Raw genomic sequence first — 18,271 nt, forward strand, 5'->3', positions numbered from 1 at the left:
GCAAATCTGAGAAGTAACACGCAAGAGCCAATGAGCGTTTAATATCACTGCCATAAAGCAATATATTGTCAGAGAATATGACTAAAAACATGTCATTATTATGAGTAAGAAACATCAGTGCCTGCGATTTTAATATTCATGAATATGAATACGTACAAATCTGTAAAGCTGTTAATAGCTCAATAATTAGTCCTGTTTTATTTCTGTCAACACGTTGATATTATAAGTTTAAGTGTGTTACGTGAAACATAAGTAAATCTACGTGAGGTACAACCACACTTTACTTAAAAATACACATATTCTCATGAGATCACGTTGGGAGATCCTGTAGCTCATGTTTGTTCTTGTTGTTGTTGGTTTTGGTTCTGTTCAGAATGAATCAATGTTTGTTTCTTGGAGGATTTTATAGGACTCTTATATGCTTCTACAGTCACTATGTATTTACACACTATGTACAGTATTTCCTGAAGATTATATTGGTCAGTTAACTGTAATTAATTATTGGCCATCTATTTGCACATATAGCTCGCACTGGAATATGAAATTTTGACAATGACCCTGTTATAGGGATTCGCCAAATGTTCGTTCCAAACAAGTGAAAAGGCCGAATAGATTTTGCCAATCAATAAGGTATTTGATGACGCAATCAAATAGAAACCAGCGCAGAGGGAGAGATGAAGCGAACATGTTAGTGAAAGCATTTTAAAGTGTCAGAGAAGTTTCATTTATCATTAAAAATCAAGACATCCTGAACACCATGCAGCGCATGAGAAAGACACGGTGAGTATTTAGGTGCCAAATGCACAAGCATGAGAACGAGAGACTTTAGCTCTTCATCTCATGTCATAGAATGACAAAGAGTATGTAATAAAAACTTCCTAGAACCAGTAAAGTCCTATAATAACAAACACGCTTATATTAAACCAGAAATAAAACATTTATTAACAATAAGCTTTTTGTTAAATTGCTTTGTTGAGCACTTTGTCCTCTGTCATCTCCTGTCAACCGTGCCGCCATCTCTCTCCCAGTGCTTGTGCTTGACCGTGCAAACAAACGTTCGTCCGCTGCTCAACATACAGTACGGTGATATATAAGTGTTGTTGCAAGATTCTTAAGGCAGACTAATATTAATGAATAAGTTATTTGCATTTTATGCTGGAATAGAAGACTGGATTCATATCCGTTTAGCCAAAACTCATTTGTGGTTGAATGTAACTGGAACAGTTTTAACAAGTCAGATATCTATCTGATCAAAGAAGTGACCAGGAGGCATTAAAGGACTGCTGGAATGTAAAAAAAATGTCCATTGTTAATTAAAGTGAAACAAATATAGTAAAAAGGACATTCTGGACATGTAACTTTGAGAAAATTGGCAAAATAATTAACAAAACAAAAAAAGTTCGGTTTTCGCCTTTTGACTGAGTTTTTCATTTTATTTGGCTTCAGCCAAGAATTTTCCTTTTGGTGCATCCCTATTCTGTTAGTTTCTATATAAAATGTTAAAAGGTCAAAAGAAATACCTCACAAACATCTTGTTGTTGACTTTCAGACACAGCAAAGAAGAAGAACAAAACTTTCATTCAGATGGATTTATTTGCAGTGATTTTATTCAGTGAACATTGAAGATTTGACAGCAGTAGAACTGAGATCCGACTGAATGATTCACATACTTCTCACATATAAGCCCTCTTCAGACAGTAATTGTTTGTAAGGAAGTCTGTAAAAATAAATTAGCATTTAGTTCCTCAGCGATAAAACTCATGCATTAGGATGAAGATGAATTCACGGTGGATGTGTTGGAATTTATAATTCAAAACATGCACTTCTGGTGTAGTTAATCACATGATCAACGTGGTTGGAGAAAAATGTACGGCAAGAAATTCACTGTCTCCCCCATAAATGTTAAAACTATCTTACACCCCACAAGAAACAATGATCGTCTGAATAGGGCTTATGACTTTATTCACTGCTCAGGTGACCACCATGCTGGTGACCGTGGCCCCATCTACTTCCAGGTGATTGAATGTTTCGTTTCCAAAGCGGTTTGGGAAGGTTATCATGTTCCCATCAGTAAGTTTGGCATAAAAGTTTTCATGGTTGAAGGTGAAGCTCACCTGTTGAGAAAGATTGATTTGTGCGAAGAAAAAAGTGAATGCAATCAGAGAAAACTATTTAGTTGTTTTATTAATTGAAATGCTAACAAACATGGATTGAAAGTGACTGAAATGTTTATCTTCATAAGATCTCTGATGAGTGAGACTCATACTGTGTGTTCACACTTCCACCGGTGAGAGCATCAAAGGAAGTCATATATTTTTTATGAGAGCCGGCGACGAGCTTCGGGGAGCTAATATTGGCAGTCTTTGTCATGCATGCATACTTGTCTATTGTTCCATTCACTTGCATTCATTTATTTATTCCACTATGGGTGAATATTAGTATGAAGCCTCATGTGCTGTAATGAGCTTCTCTCCCATATTACCATTAAACTGAAACTTCATTACGACTGACAATAGGGGGCGAACTCTGACAATTGTGTCCAAATGGAAAGACGGCTTTAGATGATATGATCGTTGAGGAGAGATGAAATCAGCTAAACTTTATGTTAATGAGCTACGACGAGGTTCAGTGCCAACCAATCAAAAGGGGGGAACCAATAGAAGTTCTCTGCAGCTTGCTGTTCACGAGTTCACAGTTACAAATAATTCAGAACAGAGTTATTAATATGCGTATTTGGCGTGCTGTCCGAGGAGAGGGCTCCGAGCTCGTTAATGGACTGAGCCCGGAGCGCTTCCTGGCGGGGAGAGGGTTCCGGGCTCAGCCTTAGGCCCGAACCCAGAACAATCCCTCCTGTTCTGGTTAGTAAGGTGACTTAGGCAATCGTGCGGAGAAGGGGAGGTGGAGGGATGCTGAAACTATCGAGGAATGAGGGTGAGTTGGTTTCCAGTCTATATAGGTTTCTGTTGATGCCAATCAGGTGGATACCTGATTACTGATTGTCAACAGCTGGTCGTAGTTGAGGTGATTAGGTTGATTATTTGAACGTGTTCCTCCCGAACTTTGTTAATAAAAACATCATTATGAGAGGATTCCAGAGAATGCATTCAATCATCACAGCTAGTTTTTTCTATAGCATTGTTGGCAGGGCAGCCAGAGCGGTTTTTGAAGCTCTCGTCAGCAGCGGTGTGAACGTACAGACACTGTATCTGTTACCTTGAACTATTTGCCTTGTTCAAAGGGAAAAAACGTGAAACGTTGCTCCTCACTCCAGCCGCCCTTCTTAGAGTTACACACGATGACTTTCACGTCAGCACCATAGTTGAATCGAGGGTTGAAATGAAAAGCAATGTTGTCAGAGTCAACTCCAAAGTCAATAGTGAATCTAAGAAAAGAAAGAAATACAATTTGAGATTAAAACATGTTCAAGATAAATCAAACATATCAGTTTGGTGTCACGGTAGGAAATCCTCTGTTTCTTCCGTGTCATGTGTGTGTGTGTTTGTTTGTTCACTCACCTCTGCCATGTGCTCGTTTGATTAAGTGTTGTCACCTGTGTATGATTGCCTTGCTCCAGCTGGTCCTCATTACCCATCAGCTACATATACTCACTCAGTTCTCTTCCTGTTGTCAGATCCACATTTCATGTTCCAGCAGTACCTTTTGGATTATCGTCTCCCGTCTTCATGTGCAGTGATCATTGTTCGTGTTTGTCGTCTCCGTGTGAGTGTTGGGTCCGTTCCTGGTTTCGTCCATTGGCCATCATCACACTCTTCACCGACTTCACGCTTCATCACTCTTTAGCCACCGTAGACCTTTGATCACCATCGCCAACATCCTGGACTCTGTCACATGTTCTATTGTTTATCTGTCTTTACCATCATTTACAATAAATCTGTGTTGATCGCCTGCGCTTGCTTCCTCCACTTTATTGTGTCGTTACAGTTGGATCTGACCATCATGGAAGCACCAGGCGATCGCTCCCCATCTCATCTGGAGGAATTTTTACAACACACAGTGGGTCGTATGGATCGTCAAGAGAAAGTAATAGATGAGATGGGTCGAGCTTTCCAAGCGATGGTGACGAAGGTTTCCGAGCTCGCCCTCCAGGCTCAACAACATCATCCATCGCCGCCCACTGCGCCCCCCACGCCACCCACACCGCCGATCACCACTGGGGGTTCTCCCCAGTTCGAGCCACGCCTCCCCATTCCTGAGAAGTATGCGGGTGAGCCAAAGTTTTGTCGATCATTTCTTTCTCATTGTTCTCTGCACTTCGCCTTGCAGCCCTGTACATTCACCACCGAGGAGATGAAGGTGGCGTTCGTTCTCTCCCTACTCACGGGGAGGGCTGCCCTCTGGGGGACGGCGGTGTGGGAGAACCAAGATCGCTGCTGTGCTTCGTTCCACACCCTTTCGGAGGAGATGAGACGGGTCTTCGATCGCTCCGTCGCCGGGAGGGAGGCGGCCAGGCTTCTAGTGGACCTACGGCAGGAGGATAGGTCCGTATCTGATTATTCCATAGAGTTCCGCACCCTGGTGGCGGAGTGTAAGTGGAACGAAGAGGCGCAGTGGGATCATTTCCTGCATGGGTTGGCTGACCGCATCCAACAGGAGATTCGAGCCGTGGAACTTCCCTCTTCACTTAACGGTTTAATCGATCTCACTATCCGGATTGACAACCGGCTAGATCAAGCAGCCAGACGGAGGGGGAAGACCACTCGCACCACCAGTCCAGAGGTTCAGCATCGACGGCCAGAGGTTGCGGTCAGCCCACCTGGAGATCTGGAACCCATGCAGGTGGGGCGAGCTCGGCTCTCCCGGGAGGAGAGGATCAGGCGGAGATCTCTTGGACTGTGTTTATACTGTGGCAGCCCAGAACATCACATCCAGCGCTGCCCAGTAAAAGATCAAGCCCGATAGTAAATCTGAGGCTACTATCGGGTGGGATCTCTGCCAGGAAGACCTCATCAACATCAACACTCCTTCCGGTGAGACTACGGTGGTCCACACATACACTGGATCAGCACGCTTTGGTGGATTCTGGGGCCGAGGGTAGTTTCATGGATTTCAACTTCGCACGCAAGATCAAGATTCCTCTCACCTCCCTCAAACACCCCATTGCACCTTTTGCACTTGATGGACACAAGCTTCCAGTCATCACTCAGACCACCATTCCTGTTTCACTCATCACATCTGGTAATCATACGGAGAACATTTCATTCCTCATCACAGACTCACCTCAGACTCCCATTGTTCTCTGTCACACTTGGCTCCATCAACACAACCCAAGGATTGATTGGCGTCTCGGATCTGTGGTTAGCTGGAGCGAGGAGTGTCATTTGTCTTGTCTTTTGTCTGCTGGTGTTAATGTTTCTGAGTCTGTGTTTCAGGGGGAAGCAGTGGATTTGACTAACGTGCCCGCGGAGTACCACGACCTGAAGGAGGTGTTCAGTAAGTCGCGAGCTGATTCTCTTCCTCCTCATCGTCCCTATGACTGTGCGATAGAGTTATTGCCAGGTACCTCTCCGCCTAAGGGCAAGTTATATTCCTTGTCTATTCCAGAGACGGCGGCCATGGAGAAATATATATCCAGTTCTCTAGCAACGGGGTTCATTCGCCCGTCCTCTTCTCCAGCGGGGGCGGGGTTCTTTTTTGTGGGAAAGAAGGACGGATCCTTGCGACCTTGTATTGATTACCGAGGGCTGAACAACATAACGGTAAAGAATACTTATCCTTTGCCGCTCATGTCTTCAGCTTTTGAGAGGTTGCAGGGAGCGGCCGTTTTCACTAAATTGGACTTACGTAACGCTTATCATTTGGTCCGCATCCGGGAGGGGGACGAATGGAAGACTGCGTTTAACACCCCTCGTGGCCATTTTGAGTACTGCGTCATGCCTTTCGGGCTATCTAACTCGCCGGCAGTCTTCCAAGCACTCGTTAATGACGTGTTGCGAGACATGGTCGATCAGTTCATATATGTTTACCTGGATGACATATTGATTTTTTCTTCGTCTCTCCAGGAACACGTGCAACACGTACGACGAGTGCTTCTGCGGTTGCTAGAGAATGGATTGTTTGTCAAGGCGGAGAAATGCGTTTTTCATGCACAGTCTGTTTCTTTTCTAGGACACATCATTTCGACTGAGGGTGTTCGCATGGATCCTGAGAAGGTTAAGGCTGTGGTAGATTGGCCATCCCCAGAGTCTCGCAAGGCCCTGCAGAGATTTCTGGGGTTCGCCAATTTTTATCGGCGTTTCATTCGCAATTTCAGCCAGCTAGCCGCACCTCTGACCGCTTTGACCTCCCCTAGTTTGACGTTCAGGTGGTCAGACGCAGCTGAGGCTGCGTTTGCCAAACTGAAAAGCTGCTTTGTTTCAGCTCCAATTCTTGTCACCCCTGATCGCTCGCGTCAATTCATAGTGGAGGTCGACGCGTCAGAGGTGGGGGTAGGAGCAGTGTTATCCCAGCGCGCATCCTCAGACGGAAAGGTTCATCCTTGCGCGTATTATTCTCATCGTTTATCCCCTGCGGAGGTTAACTATGACATTGGCAATCGGGAGTTGTTGGCCGTCAAATTGGCACTGGAGGAATGGCGTCACTGGCTTGAAGGGTCGGGTGTACCTTTCATTGTATGGACGGACCATAAGAATCTCGAATACATTAGAACTGCTAAAAGACTTAACTCCAGGCAGGCTCGGTGGGCATTGTTTTTCGGTCGTTTCGATTTTACATTATCTTACCGGCCGGGTTCCAAAAACATCAAACCCGATGCTTTATCCCGTCTTTTTGAGCGTTCCGATCGTACTGCTACTCCCGAGCCCATTTTACCGGAGACCATCATTATCTCCGCGCTCAGATGGGAGGTCGAATCGAAGGTTTTGACTGCCTTAGAAGGGGTAACGCCCCCGGCTCGTTGCCCACCGAACCGTTTATTTGTGCCGGAGGGGTTACGGTCAGACGTTCTCCAGTGGGGTCATTGTTCCAGTGTTGCTTGTCACCCAGGGGTTAGTAGAACTAAATTTCTAGTCAAGCAACGATTTTGGTGGCCTGGTATGGCTCGTGATGTCCACGATTTCGTCTTGGCTTGCTCGGTTTGTGCTGTTGGTAAGACTTCCAATCGACCTCCAGATGGGTTACTCTTACCGCTGTCTGTCCCTTCGAGACCCTGGTCCCACATCTCGCCAGATTTCATTACCGCCCTCCCACCCTCTAAGGGTAATACGGTGATTTTAACCGTAGTGGACCGGTTCTCGAAGGCGGCTCATTTCATTCCCTTGCCCAAATTGCCATCAGCCAAGGAAACAGCGGTAACTGTCATTGACCACGTCTTCCGTATACATGGCCTTCCGACAGACGTGGTTTCTGACAGGGGTCCCCAATTTGTGTCCAAATTTTGGCGAGAATTTTGTAAATTGTTAGGGGCGACTGTTAGTCTTTCGTCCGGGTTCCATCCCCAGAGCAATGGTCAAACCGAGCGAGCCAATCAGGATGTCGAAAGGGCTTTGCGATGTTTGGCTTCCAACAATCCTTCGTCCTGGTGTCAACAACTCTCAATTGTGGAGTACGCACACAATTCTCTGCCAGTGTCATCTACGGGCATGTCTCCATTTAAGTGTAGTTTAGGGTACCAACCACCTAATTTTGTCAGTATTGAATCCGAGGTGTCGGTCCCCTCTGCAAACGCACTAGTCCAGAGGTGTCACCGCACCTGGACCAGAGCTCGTAGAGCTCTGCTCCAGGCAAGGTCGCGCACCAAGGCTAAGGCCGATCGCCACCGGTCGAAGCCTCCCCGATACGTCGTCGGTCAAAGAGTGTGGCTTTCAACTCAGAACATTCCGATGCGTTCCGTTTCGAATAATTTGGCTCCCAAATTTATTGGCCCGTTTTCTGTTACCAAAATCATTAATCCGGTAACAGTGCGTCTTAGCCTTCCACCGGCGTACAGGAGGGTGCATCCCGTCTTTCATGTATCCAAAATTAAACCGGTGATTTTTTCCCGTCTTAATCCGCCTGCCCCGGTTCCCCCACCGCCTCGTATCGTTAATGGGGAAACCACATATTCGGTTAATCGTATTCTGGACTCTAGACGGAGGGGACGCGGTTTTCAGTACTTGGTGGATTGGGAAGGTTAGAGGAGAGAAGGTCCGGAGGAGAGAAGGTGGGTTCCTGCTCGGGACATACTGGATCACCGCCTTATTGATGATTACAATCTTCAGGTAAAGCAGGCTGGGAACGCCAAGGGGCGTTCCTAGGGGAGGGGGTACTGTCACGGTAGGAAATCCTCTGTTTCCTCCGTGTCATGTGTGTGTTTGTTTGTTCACTCACCTCTGCCATGTGCTCGTTTGATTAAGTGTTGTCACCTGTGTATGATTGCCTTGCTCCAGCTGGTCCTCATTACCCATCAGCTACATTTACTCACTCAGTTCTCTTCCAGTTGTCAGATCCACATTTCATGTTCCAGCAGTAACTTTTGGATTATCGTCTCCCGTCTTCGTGTGCAGTGATCATTGTTCGTGTTTGTCGTCTCCGTGTGAGTGTTGGGTCCGTTCCTGGTTTCGTCCATTGGCCATCATCACACTCTTCACTGACTTCACGCTTCATCACTCTTCAGCCACCGTAGACCTTCAATCACCATCGCCAACATCCTGGACTCTGTCACATGTTCTATTGTTTATCTGTCTTTACCATCATTTACAATAAATCTGTGTTGATCGCCTGCGCTTGCTTCCTCCACTTTATTGTGTCGTTACATTTGGTCACATCAGTTTGTCAAAATTGACAATTTATAAATCCTTTTTTTTTTGGTGTTTGGTATTGAGGCTGAATGTCTTTTTTGGTTGTATTGTTGCGCTGAGCATGTCTTATGTCAATGCATTTATCTTCTGTATGAAGGATACATGCAGTGCTACCTTAAGGTTTAGCCAAAATTGTGTCTATGATGCTTATAAATGCTGTCTATGTGGACAAAGTTTTAGAAAAACCTTTCAACGTCAGGTTTGACCCTGCCAATGATGCACATCTCTCTTCCGGCCTGAAAGCCCAAATCATCTACGGTGAACACCTGTCAGACATGAGAAATAACATTGATCAGATACAACAACATGTCAACAGAATACTGGTGATGAGATATCATCGCTGCGCTTTATTGTGAATAACTGATCAATAATGTACATGAGTAAAAACTCCAGATCACAGACTCAAAGCACAGTGATGATATGATATAATAATATCAAATAACTCACCATCTTTCTCTGGTTGTTGGGGTGGATTACAGTTATGTGTGAGATTCAGTGTCTGACACCTTTTATAATAAAATCCAGAAGGTGGACACCAAAACCTTCATCCAATAGTTAGAGGGAAACACTATTTTACATTGTTTTTATTAAAAGCTGACTGATATAAATGTGAATATTTCGACAGGAATTAAGATCTTGGCTCACATTATTAACATCACCTGGAGCGGTTCAGAGTTTAAAAAGGTAAATATTTAATTTAGACATACGGTGCCCTTAAGATATGACATTTACATTAAATGTTTTTTACATTTACATTATATTTTGCATTTATATTGAGTTTGTGTGTGTGTGGGAAAAGTGTTGAGAGGTGACACCGCAGGGCCGTTTCTAGGCTAAATCCCTATTGGCACCCCCGAAATAAGATCATACAATTTTACATGATGTATTACATTAAAAAAAACACAAATTGTGTAAAAATGATGTAATCACGTTACACTCACCTTAAGTGCTTTAAGTTCAACAACATTTATTCTTTGCCTTTAAAAATGTGATAATTTTGTGCTTTTTACTGAACCATTTTTATTGACCTTTGAACGCTTGGATCTAATGGTTGTGTTAAGCACTGAAAATGCAAACTTTACATGTAAATAATGATCAGGGCATTAAGTGATAGCCCTCTGATCTAATGGCATATACAGATTGACAGCACTCCAGCCTAATTGTCTTAATGGGGAACTGTGGGGGCAACAATGACATTTTAGGGTGCCTGTGCCCAGGTAGTGCCACCCATTGGACCAGGAGTAGGCAAATATTTTTAACTCAAGGGCCACATGAGGTTTTCAAATACATTTGAAGACAAATGTAGATTTATTTAGTACAAATCAACACTCAATTGTTATTGTACTATAACATGCTTTTAAGAACACAATTTCATATTTTGGAAAATGTGCATATCATATTTACAGTTCTGTCATAGTCAAATTAATACATTTAGCATAGTAAGACACAACTCTCATTTTATATCCATTATAAGCCATAATTACAGTTATCATCATGAGGAAAATTAACCATGGCTTCATTTGAGCAGATTAATTACCATTTGTATTACCCAACGTGATCTCATGAGAATATGTGTGTATTTTTACGTAAAGTGTGGTTGGACAGCTTACTCATTTACGAAATTAAATGTTCATGACTTTCAAAGTATTACACAATATTAAGACTACACTATTAAGATCCTGGCACTGGGCACTCTAGACTCAACACGGGGAGCAGCAGACACGAGTGATAAGCCTAGGCTCGTTTGGCGTAGAGCCAGGCGCTAGGGGTTGCTCTCGATAGTGGGAGGAGTCTCAACCCAGGCAGCCCCCGGGCAATAAGGTACTACCTCACCACAACTTGCTTGCTTCATCGGGTCCGTGAAGCTTAGACAAAACCGACAGACTTGTTGTAAAATTGAGCACCAGGCAAACACAGAAAGAAAAAGAAACCGCCAGCGCTGCAGCTGGCAACCTGGAACGTCAGAACAATGTGTCCTGGCTTCTCTGACGACCTCCAGCAAGTAGATGACGCCGGGAAAACCGTCATCATCGACCGTGAGCTAGCCAAGCGGGACATCGACATCGTCGCCCTCCAGGAGACACGCCTCACTTCCAATGGCAGTCTTAAGGAGAAGGACTACATGTTCTTCTGGCATGGTCTGGAGTCAGACGAGCGCCGACTCTACGGGGTTTGATTCGCAGTTCGCAACTTCCTCCTGTTATCAGTCGAACCTCCTTCACAGGGAACTGAGCATATCCACTCACTTCGCCTCGCTGTGTCCTCAGAACCTACACATATCTTTAGCATCTACGCCCCCACACTCTGCTCCACAGCCGAGGCCAAAGATGCATTCTGTGAGGAGCTGGAGAGAAGGATTAGATAGATCCCAGTGAAGAAAAACCTGTACAGGTACATTGACATAGCCGGAACCTCAAAGCCTGAGCTGCGTGAACACTTCGCCGAGGTTATTGACCAGACTCTGGAAGACTGCCCCACAGACAGCGCAATAGCACGTTGGGACTTTTTCCGTGATGCCATATACAGGCCGCCTCAGACACCTTCGGAAAGAGAGCCAGGAAGAATGAGGACTGGTTCAAGGTTGGGATAGAAAAGACGGAGCCTGCTTTAGCCATCAAGGGTGCTGCGCTTATCAAGTACAAGAGGAAGCCCTGCGAGAAAACACTGGCCACCTACAAAGAAGCCCGCAACAACATCAAGAGGGTCAAGAGGGTCAAGAGGGACAAGTTCACATACCTCGGCTCTACAATCTCCAGCAACCTATCCCTGGATGCCAAGATTAACGCGAGGATAGGCAAAGCAGCAACCGCCATGGCCGCCTAGCGAAGCGTGTGTTGGACAATCACATGGTGACCCTCATCACAAACATGAAAGTGTACCAAGCATGCATGCTTAGCACCCTTATGTATGGCAGTGAAGCTTGGACCCTATACACGCACCCAAAGGACATCCTCTATGGCGAGCTCACCACCGGAACACAGCCAACCGGTCGCCCCGCCCTGCGCTACAAGGATGTCTGCAAGAGGGATCTGAAGTCGTGCAACATCAACCTAGCAGATCTTGAAAAAGCAACTTCTGACCACTCTAGCTGGAGTGTAAATGTCATTACTGGCGTCAATCAGGCTGAGGAGAAGAGAGGGATCCAGCGCGAGGAAAGGAAGAGCCACAACCAGCAGAGAACCCAGCCTACCACTGCTCCCCCCATAGTACCCACCACGGTCCACACTTGAAGCAAGTGCGCCAGGAGCTGCAGCTCCTGCATTGGCTTATTAAGCCATACCCGGCGCTGCACAACCTGCTTGTCATCAGAGCAGTCATGTAGTGATTATTATGACCAACAGAGGGCGCTGCAAACAACACAGAGTTTAGGAGTAGAGCTTATCATATACAGTATGGATGTTTCAGTAATGTTACTCTGTAAATTTAATCTATATAATTTAACTAGAGATCCATGCCCGCTGTCTACCTTCCTCTTTAGAAAGCTGAAACATTTTTATTTTCCACAAGGTGTTTGTTCCAGAGGTCCGTTTAGTGACTAGCCAGGAGTCTGTTATAAGCTTAGTTCTTGTTATTATGACATGTAGACTGCCACTGATCATTCTTTTGAACAAAATAAGCAAGCAACATGCAGTGCATGCTATATCCATCATTCTAAATATATACAAAGTCCAATTTATGGTTTTTAGTTTGTAAACAGAATTAAAGCACTGTTACTGAAAAGTGCGCATTGCGTTAAGCCTACAGGATTTATGACCCTGGGGAATGCCTAGGAGGAGTGACTTAAGAGGGAACTTGCGAATTAATGAAATATCTTGAAATTAAACAACAGAGTACTAAATCACAATAAAAAATGTCTTCTAAAGCAATGTTCATTATTTACAGCAGTAATCTGACATTAAATCAATTACCCAGCCAACAATTTTTGGTTCCCAAAACGTTTCCCTAATGTTTGGTTCCCATGATGTTATTTTCAAAGGTTTGTTTTTAGTTAGCCAGGAAATGTTTCTTTTCAGAAATACGTTATTTTGACTTGACTTGAACAACTCTTTATTCACAAAAAATTATAAAACTCCTTTTTTCATATGTACATTAACATCAAAATATAAAACTAAACAAAATCAAAAACAAACCAAGCATACAAAAAACATTTTACAAATTTAAAAACAAAAGTGCCTCTTGATCAACCACACACAACACTTCTGCCTGTCCCCAACTCATTAAAGGCAACCACATTTTTTGTTAATTTTAAAAAAGCAAATTCTGCTTTAATCCTGGCAGATACAAAAGCCTTTAAAATAAGTTCAGGTTCAAATAGAACAAATAGAGTTTCTTCATAACCACAAAATATAAATTCCCTCCTCACAGTAGGGTCAACACGTGTCAAATATCTATTTGTTGCAATTGCCGAATGCACAATCCTCCACTGAAGATCAGCTGTACTTTTTTCTATAGGTGATTTATATAGAGACCGCCAACATCTCCTGGGAGAAGAGCCCTGGCCAATCACCTCCAACCACTTTGATTCCTTACATCCCTTCAGCTCAGATTGATGAGAGACTTTGACACATGATAAATACAAAGCTTTCTTTGAAACATCTTCAAACGAGCTCAATTCAGGTATACAAAAAACAAGAAGTGATTCTTTCTCTGGCTGTTCATCTATTATCATTGAAATCTGAAGTTTTGGAAAATTTTCTCCTATTTCATCCCCTTGTTCATTACAACAATTCACTTGTATATTTTGTCTGTAGACAGAAGGAAGAACTGAAATAATTTCGTTCACTACTTTATCCATAAATCTCACAGACTTAATACCTGTGAAACTGCACAGTTCTTGGGGACTTTTCCACTCATTTCCATTCTTTAGATCAGACAGACACGTGCATTCTGCTCTCACCATTAATGTCTGCAAACTCCTTATTTTCAACACATTTGCCTGTATTAAGGGATTGTTAAAAAGCGGTTCATTTTGTATCCAACCTTCAAGGTTTGGATCTCTCCTTACTTGACAGACAGAATTCCACACTTTCAGGAGTGATTTATAAACTGGAGAAAAGTCATTCCATATCTTTCAAACAGATTAAAAATAAATTGAAATCATATTTAAACCAATTCATACTACGTAGTAAGCTGTATCAGTCCAGCAGATTTTTTCAGAATATAGTAACTTCTGTGCAGTCTGTAGCCTGAAGGCCTTAATTCTGCTTTTTATATCTATTAAGATGATGACCGGACAAAAAGATATTTTTTTTTTTCTTTTGTAATGACTGAACTACCTCATCAGGAGGATTCAACACATTTAATTTGTGCCAAAGTGCTGAAGCAGCCAAGTTATTTGTTACCAAAACTCTCCCTCTAAAAGATAACTGAGGCAGGATCCATGTCCACTGTGACAAACGGTCACACATCTTGTCATACATTCCTTCCCAATTCTTTTGAATATAATTATCGGTTCCTAAATAAATACCGAATACTTGCAAGCCTTCTTTACCCAATTTCACACCTCCTGGTAAAACTGGTGGCTCTTCTTCAGACCAATTTCCCAAAATAAAACCTTCACTTTTTTCCCAGTTTACCTTTGCTAAGGAGGTGTTTCATACTTCTTTAAAACTTCTTCTAAAACAAGTAAATCTCTTTTGCTTTTAATAAGCACATTGTCAGCATAGGCAGAAAACTTAAATTTCTCCCCAGTTGATGAAGCAGGGGTTCGATGGCTAAACAATATAACATCCCTGACAAGGGACAACCTTGTTGAAAACCTGCCACTGGTTGACTAACTTTATAGTAACATTAAAATACAACAGTTTAATCCATGAAATAAAAGAATGACCAAAACCAAAAGCTTTTAGGGAATGAAACAAATAAAAGTGACTAACTCGATCAAATGCCTTCTCCTGATCAATTGCAAGTATTTCAATGTTGTCACCATCCCTTTTTGCAATATCAATAATGTCGCGAACAAGAAAGATGGTATCTATTATGGTTGTGTTAGGAATACAGTAAGATTGATATTTGTTTACTATATGCTCTAAATACAACTTCAATCTATTTGAAACACATTTTGCTAAGATTTTGTAGTCGGTACACAAAATTGCGACTGGTCTCCAGTTCTTTAAAAGACCAAGGTCCCCTTTTTTTGGTAACAAAGACAAAGCGTCTCTTTTACAGCTTGTAACTCTGAGGGCATTGCTTGACTTGAAGTCTTTATCACTTATATGATGTTGTGTGACGGTTTTTACCTGCTCTGAGACACATCAAACTTGCAACACTTCCAGCGGTAGACTGAACAGAGGCATAAAACTCTCGCAATGTCTCATTTCAAAGAGAAGCAGAGTAACATGTTCATTGCTCGTTGCTCTTTTTTACTTCTTTGTGCCCAAAATGAAAACATTATTCAGAACTGCTTAAATCTACTGGACAGTTATGAGGATTAAACGTAATACACTCACCTAAAGAATTATTAGGAACACTTGTTCAATTTCTCATTAATGCAATTATCTAATCAACCAATCACATGGCAGTTGCTTCAGTGCATTTAGGGGTGTGGTCCTGGTCAAGACAATCTCCTGAACTCCAAACTGAATGTTAGAATGGGAAAGAAAGGTGATTTAAGCAATTTTGAGTGTGGCATGGTTGTTGGTGCCAGATGGGCCGGTCTGAGTATTTCACAATCTGCTCAGTTACTGGGATTTTCACACACAACCATTTCTAGGGTTTACAAAGAATGGTGTGAAAAGGGAGAGTCAGGATTTGGTGTAAACATGAAATCCATCATGCCTTGTTACCACTGTGCAGGCTGGTGGTGTAATGGTGTTGGGGATGTTTTCTTGGCACACTTTAGGCCCCTTAGTGCCAATTGGGCATCGTTTAAATGCCAAGGCCTACCTGAGCATTGTTTCAAACCATGTCCATCCCTTTATGACCACCATGTACTCATCCTCTGATGGCTACTTCCAGCAGGATAATGCATCATGTCACAAAGTTTGAATCATTTCAAATTGGTTTCTTGAACATGACAATGAGTTCACTGTACTAAAATGGCCCCCACAGTCACCAGATCTTAACCCAATAGAGCATCTTTGGGATGTGGTGGAACGAGAGCTTTGTGCCCTGGATGTGCATCCCACAAATCTCCATCAACTGCAAGATGCTATCCTATCAATATGGGCCAACATTTCTAAAGAATGCTTTCAGCACTTTGTTGAATCAATGCCACGTAGAATTAAGACATAATAATCCTTTAGGTGAGTGTATATATTAACACAGATATAGCATGGCGATTAATGAAGGAAACATCAAATGATGTCAAAAGCATAGGCGAGCCGTGAGTTACATGAATCATATTAACTGCATGTTAACCTAAAGTGTTTCTGTATATAAAGAGAAACATCACAAACTTCTGAACGTATAGCTGTAGACTCAGAAGAGCAGAGAAGAAAAATGACATCTACATTCAGATGTTTTGTCATTGGATTTATTTGCAGTGAACTCAGAAGAAGACACAAGCTGAGCTGAGATATGACTGCTGTACTGAATGATGAAGATGTTTAATAGAAGTCAACATGTGATTCTCACTGACTTCAACACTATTTAGGGCTTAATAAAACGCTGTTGACACTGATCTCTTCGGACACATTGAGATGATTGTAAAGTTCCTCTCCAAAGCGGTTTGCGAAGGTTACCACATACCCATCTTGAAGTTTAATATTAAATCTTTCCTTGTTGTAGGTGATGACCACCGTGAAACAGACAGAACGATTTATAACTAACAATCCTGACCAAAGAAAGTGTTTAGAAGCCTTTGCTATAATTCTTCTGCTAATATGATTGGTTAGGTCAAAGTCAGCTCATTTACAGTATTACCGTGAAATCGTGGCCTGTTTGAAATGGGAAATGTGTGTCACGCTCTTCTTCCTCCTGAATAAATTCTCCCTTCTTTGAGTTGAGAACGATGGTTCGTACGTCACTGAGATGGTCGAATCGAGGATTGAAATGTAAAGCATATTGGTCAGGATTATGACCGATATTAATGGAGAACCTAAAATAAAACAAAAACAGTTTGAGATTTAAAGATCAGCTATGTATCAGAATATCAATTAGTTAAGTTTCTGTCACACACTCACTGTAATCCTCATCATTTTATAATGAAGCACACATTATTCAACTCACAACTTTATTTAAGAACAATTTGATATTAGCATTGGGTAATAATTATAGTTAGTTTTATATACATTATATTTACAAATGAAGTTTGTATGACGCTACAGGTCCAGTTATAAATAGATTAAAATAATTTCTCTGTGTTTTATTTAACTCATGATTTTACTCATAAAAGTTTGTCCAAAAATCTGATAAATGAGTCTTGTTTAAAATAGAATTTGTGCTTTCTTTCTGTTTTGAATATTTCACAATATTGTGTAAGATGTCTGTGGAGGTTCATATCTTTGCTTCTACTCACAGTACCAACTCTATTTATTCTCGATGTTTTTGTTATATTGAATAAGCATATTTTTGGTGAATGTTTTGTGTTTTATGTTTTCAATAATAAACATGATTGATCATTAAATACCCAGTCATGAAAAAAAAGCTTTTATGATGCATGAAAATTCTCAGACTACAGAAGAGTGAGATGATATCAATTTAAAAGTAAATCCACCTTTTACAATTGGGCGGGATCCTGCCAGAGACCGTCAGCTCCCTTCCGGCCTTAAAGTCCAAATCAGTCACCGTGAACACCTGTCACACAGGAGGAATAACATCAAGAATTAGTTTAAGTTTGTGTGTATGATACACAAGCACTGCACACATACAGCTTAAGTCCTGTAAGAATAATCTGCACATTCATACATTATAGAAATGAGATCACTTACCATTTTGCTGTTTTGTGGATTGCAGGTGTGTGTGATTCAGCGTTTACCTTTTATAATAACATCCAGAAGGTGGACACCAAATCCTCCATCCAATAAAATTCAAAGAAAAATAAACAAATCTTGAGAAATTTTTTTTAATGAGGTACAGTAAAATACATCTGAGAAGATGCCAGGGGCGAATCAAGTTCTCATTTCTTCATTTACCTGTCATCCCAACGATCATTGGCACACTTTTAGACAGTTCATATCATTATTTACATGTAAAAGATCTCACTGGCCTGGACCCAAATCTGTCTTTCATCTGTAGTCAGACAGGAAAATATTGAATAGACTAATATATCAAAATAATTAATGTGCAAGTAATTGATAATGCAGAGGACAGTTTCTGAGTATAAAAAGTGATGATTTTGGAGGGAGACAAAATAAATACACATCAGTATCAAACATCTAGACTACACTGAACAGATTTAAGATTAAAGTATAAGGTTGCATAATGATTAATCACAACTAATCGTTTGCAGAATAAAAGTTGTTGTTTACATCATATTTGTGTGTGTGTGTGTACTGTGTATAATAATTCTGTATAGGAAGAGTTTCGTTGCAAAA

At 42.0% G+C, this 18,271-nt stretch overlaps 1 protein-coding gene and 1 pseudogene across 1 annotated transcript; both read right to left on the reverse strand.

The window, feature by feature from the left end:
• Positions 1-1,586: 1,586 nt before the first annotated feature.
• Positions 1,587-9,316, reverse strand: LOC129450653 (galectin-1-like; annotated as a pseudogene).
• Positions 9,317-16,253: 6,937 nt separating this feature from the next.
• On the reverse strand, positions 16,254-17,771 carry LOC129450650 (galactose-binding lectin l-1). Its single transcript, XM_073870638.1, has 4 exons — positions 17,666-17,771; positions 17,452-17,531; positions 16,657-16,833; positions 16,254-16,532 (listed from the first exon to the last, which is right to left on the reverse strand). The coding sequence occupies exons 1-4, from the start codon at positions 17,666-17,668 to the stop codon at positions 16,382-16,384; spliced, it is 411 nt and encodes a 136-aa protein (XP_073726739.1). The 5' UTR covers positions 17,669-17,771; the 3' UTR covers positions 16,254-16,381.
• Positions 17,772-18,271: the final 500 nt, after the last annotated feature.

Source organism: Misgurnus anguillicaudatus, chromosome 8 (genome assembly GCF_027580225.2).
Source record: "Misgurnus anguillicaudatus chromosome 8, ASM2758022v2, whole genome shotgun sequence".
Lineage (NCBI taxonomy): Eukaryota > Metazoa > Chordata > Actinopteri > Cypriniformes > Cobitidae > Misgurnus > Misgurnus anguillicaudatus.

What these genes read in the sequence shown, in the direction of transcription:
- LOC129450650 (XM_073870638.1), bottom strand. An exon ending in ATCCCGCCCAATTGTAAAAG is followed by an intron (nt 16,834 to 17,451) that starts GTGGATTTACTT and finishes GTTTTATTTTAG; the next exon opens with GTTCTCCATTAATATCGGTC. An exon ending in ACAGGCCACGATTTCACGGT is followed by an intron (nt 16,533 to 16,656) that starts AATACTGTAAAT and finishes CTGTTTCACGGT; the next exon opens with GGTCATCACCTACAACAAGG.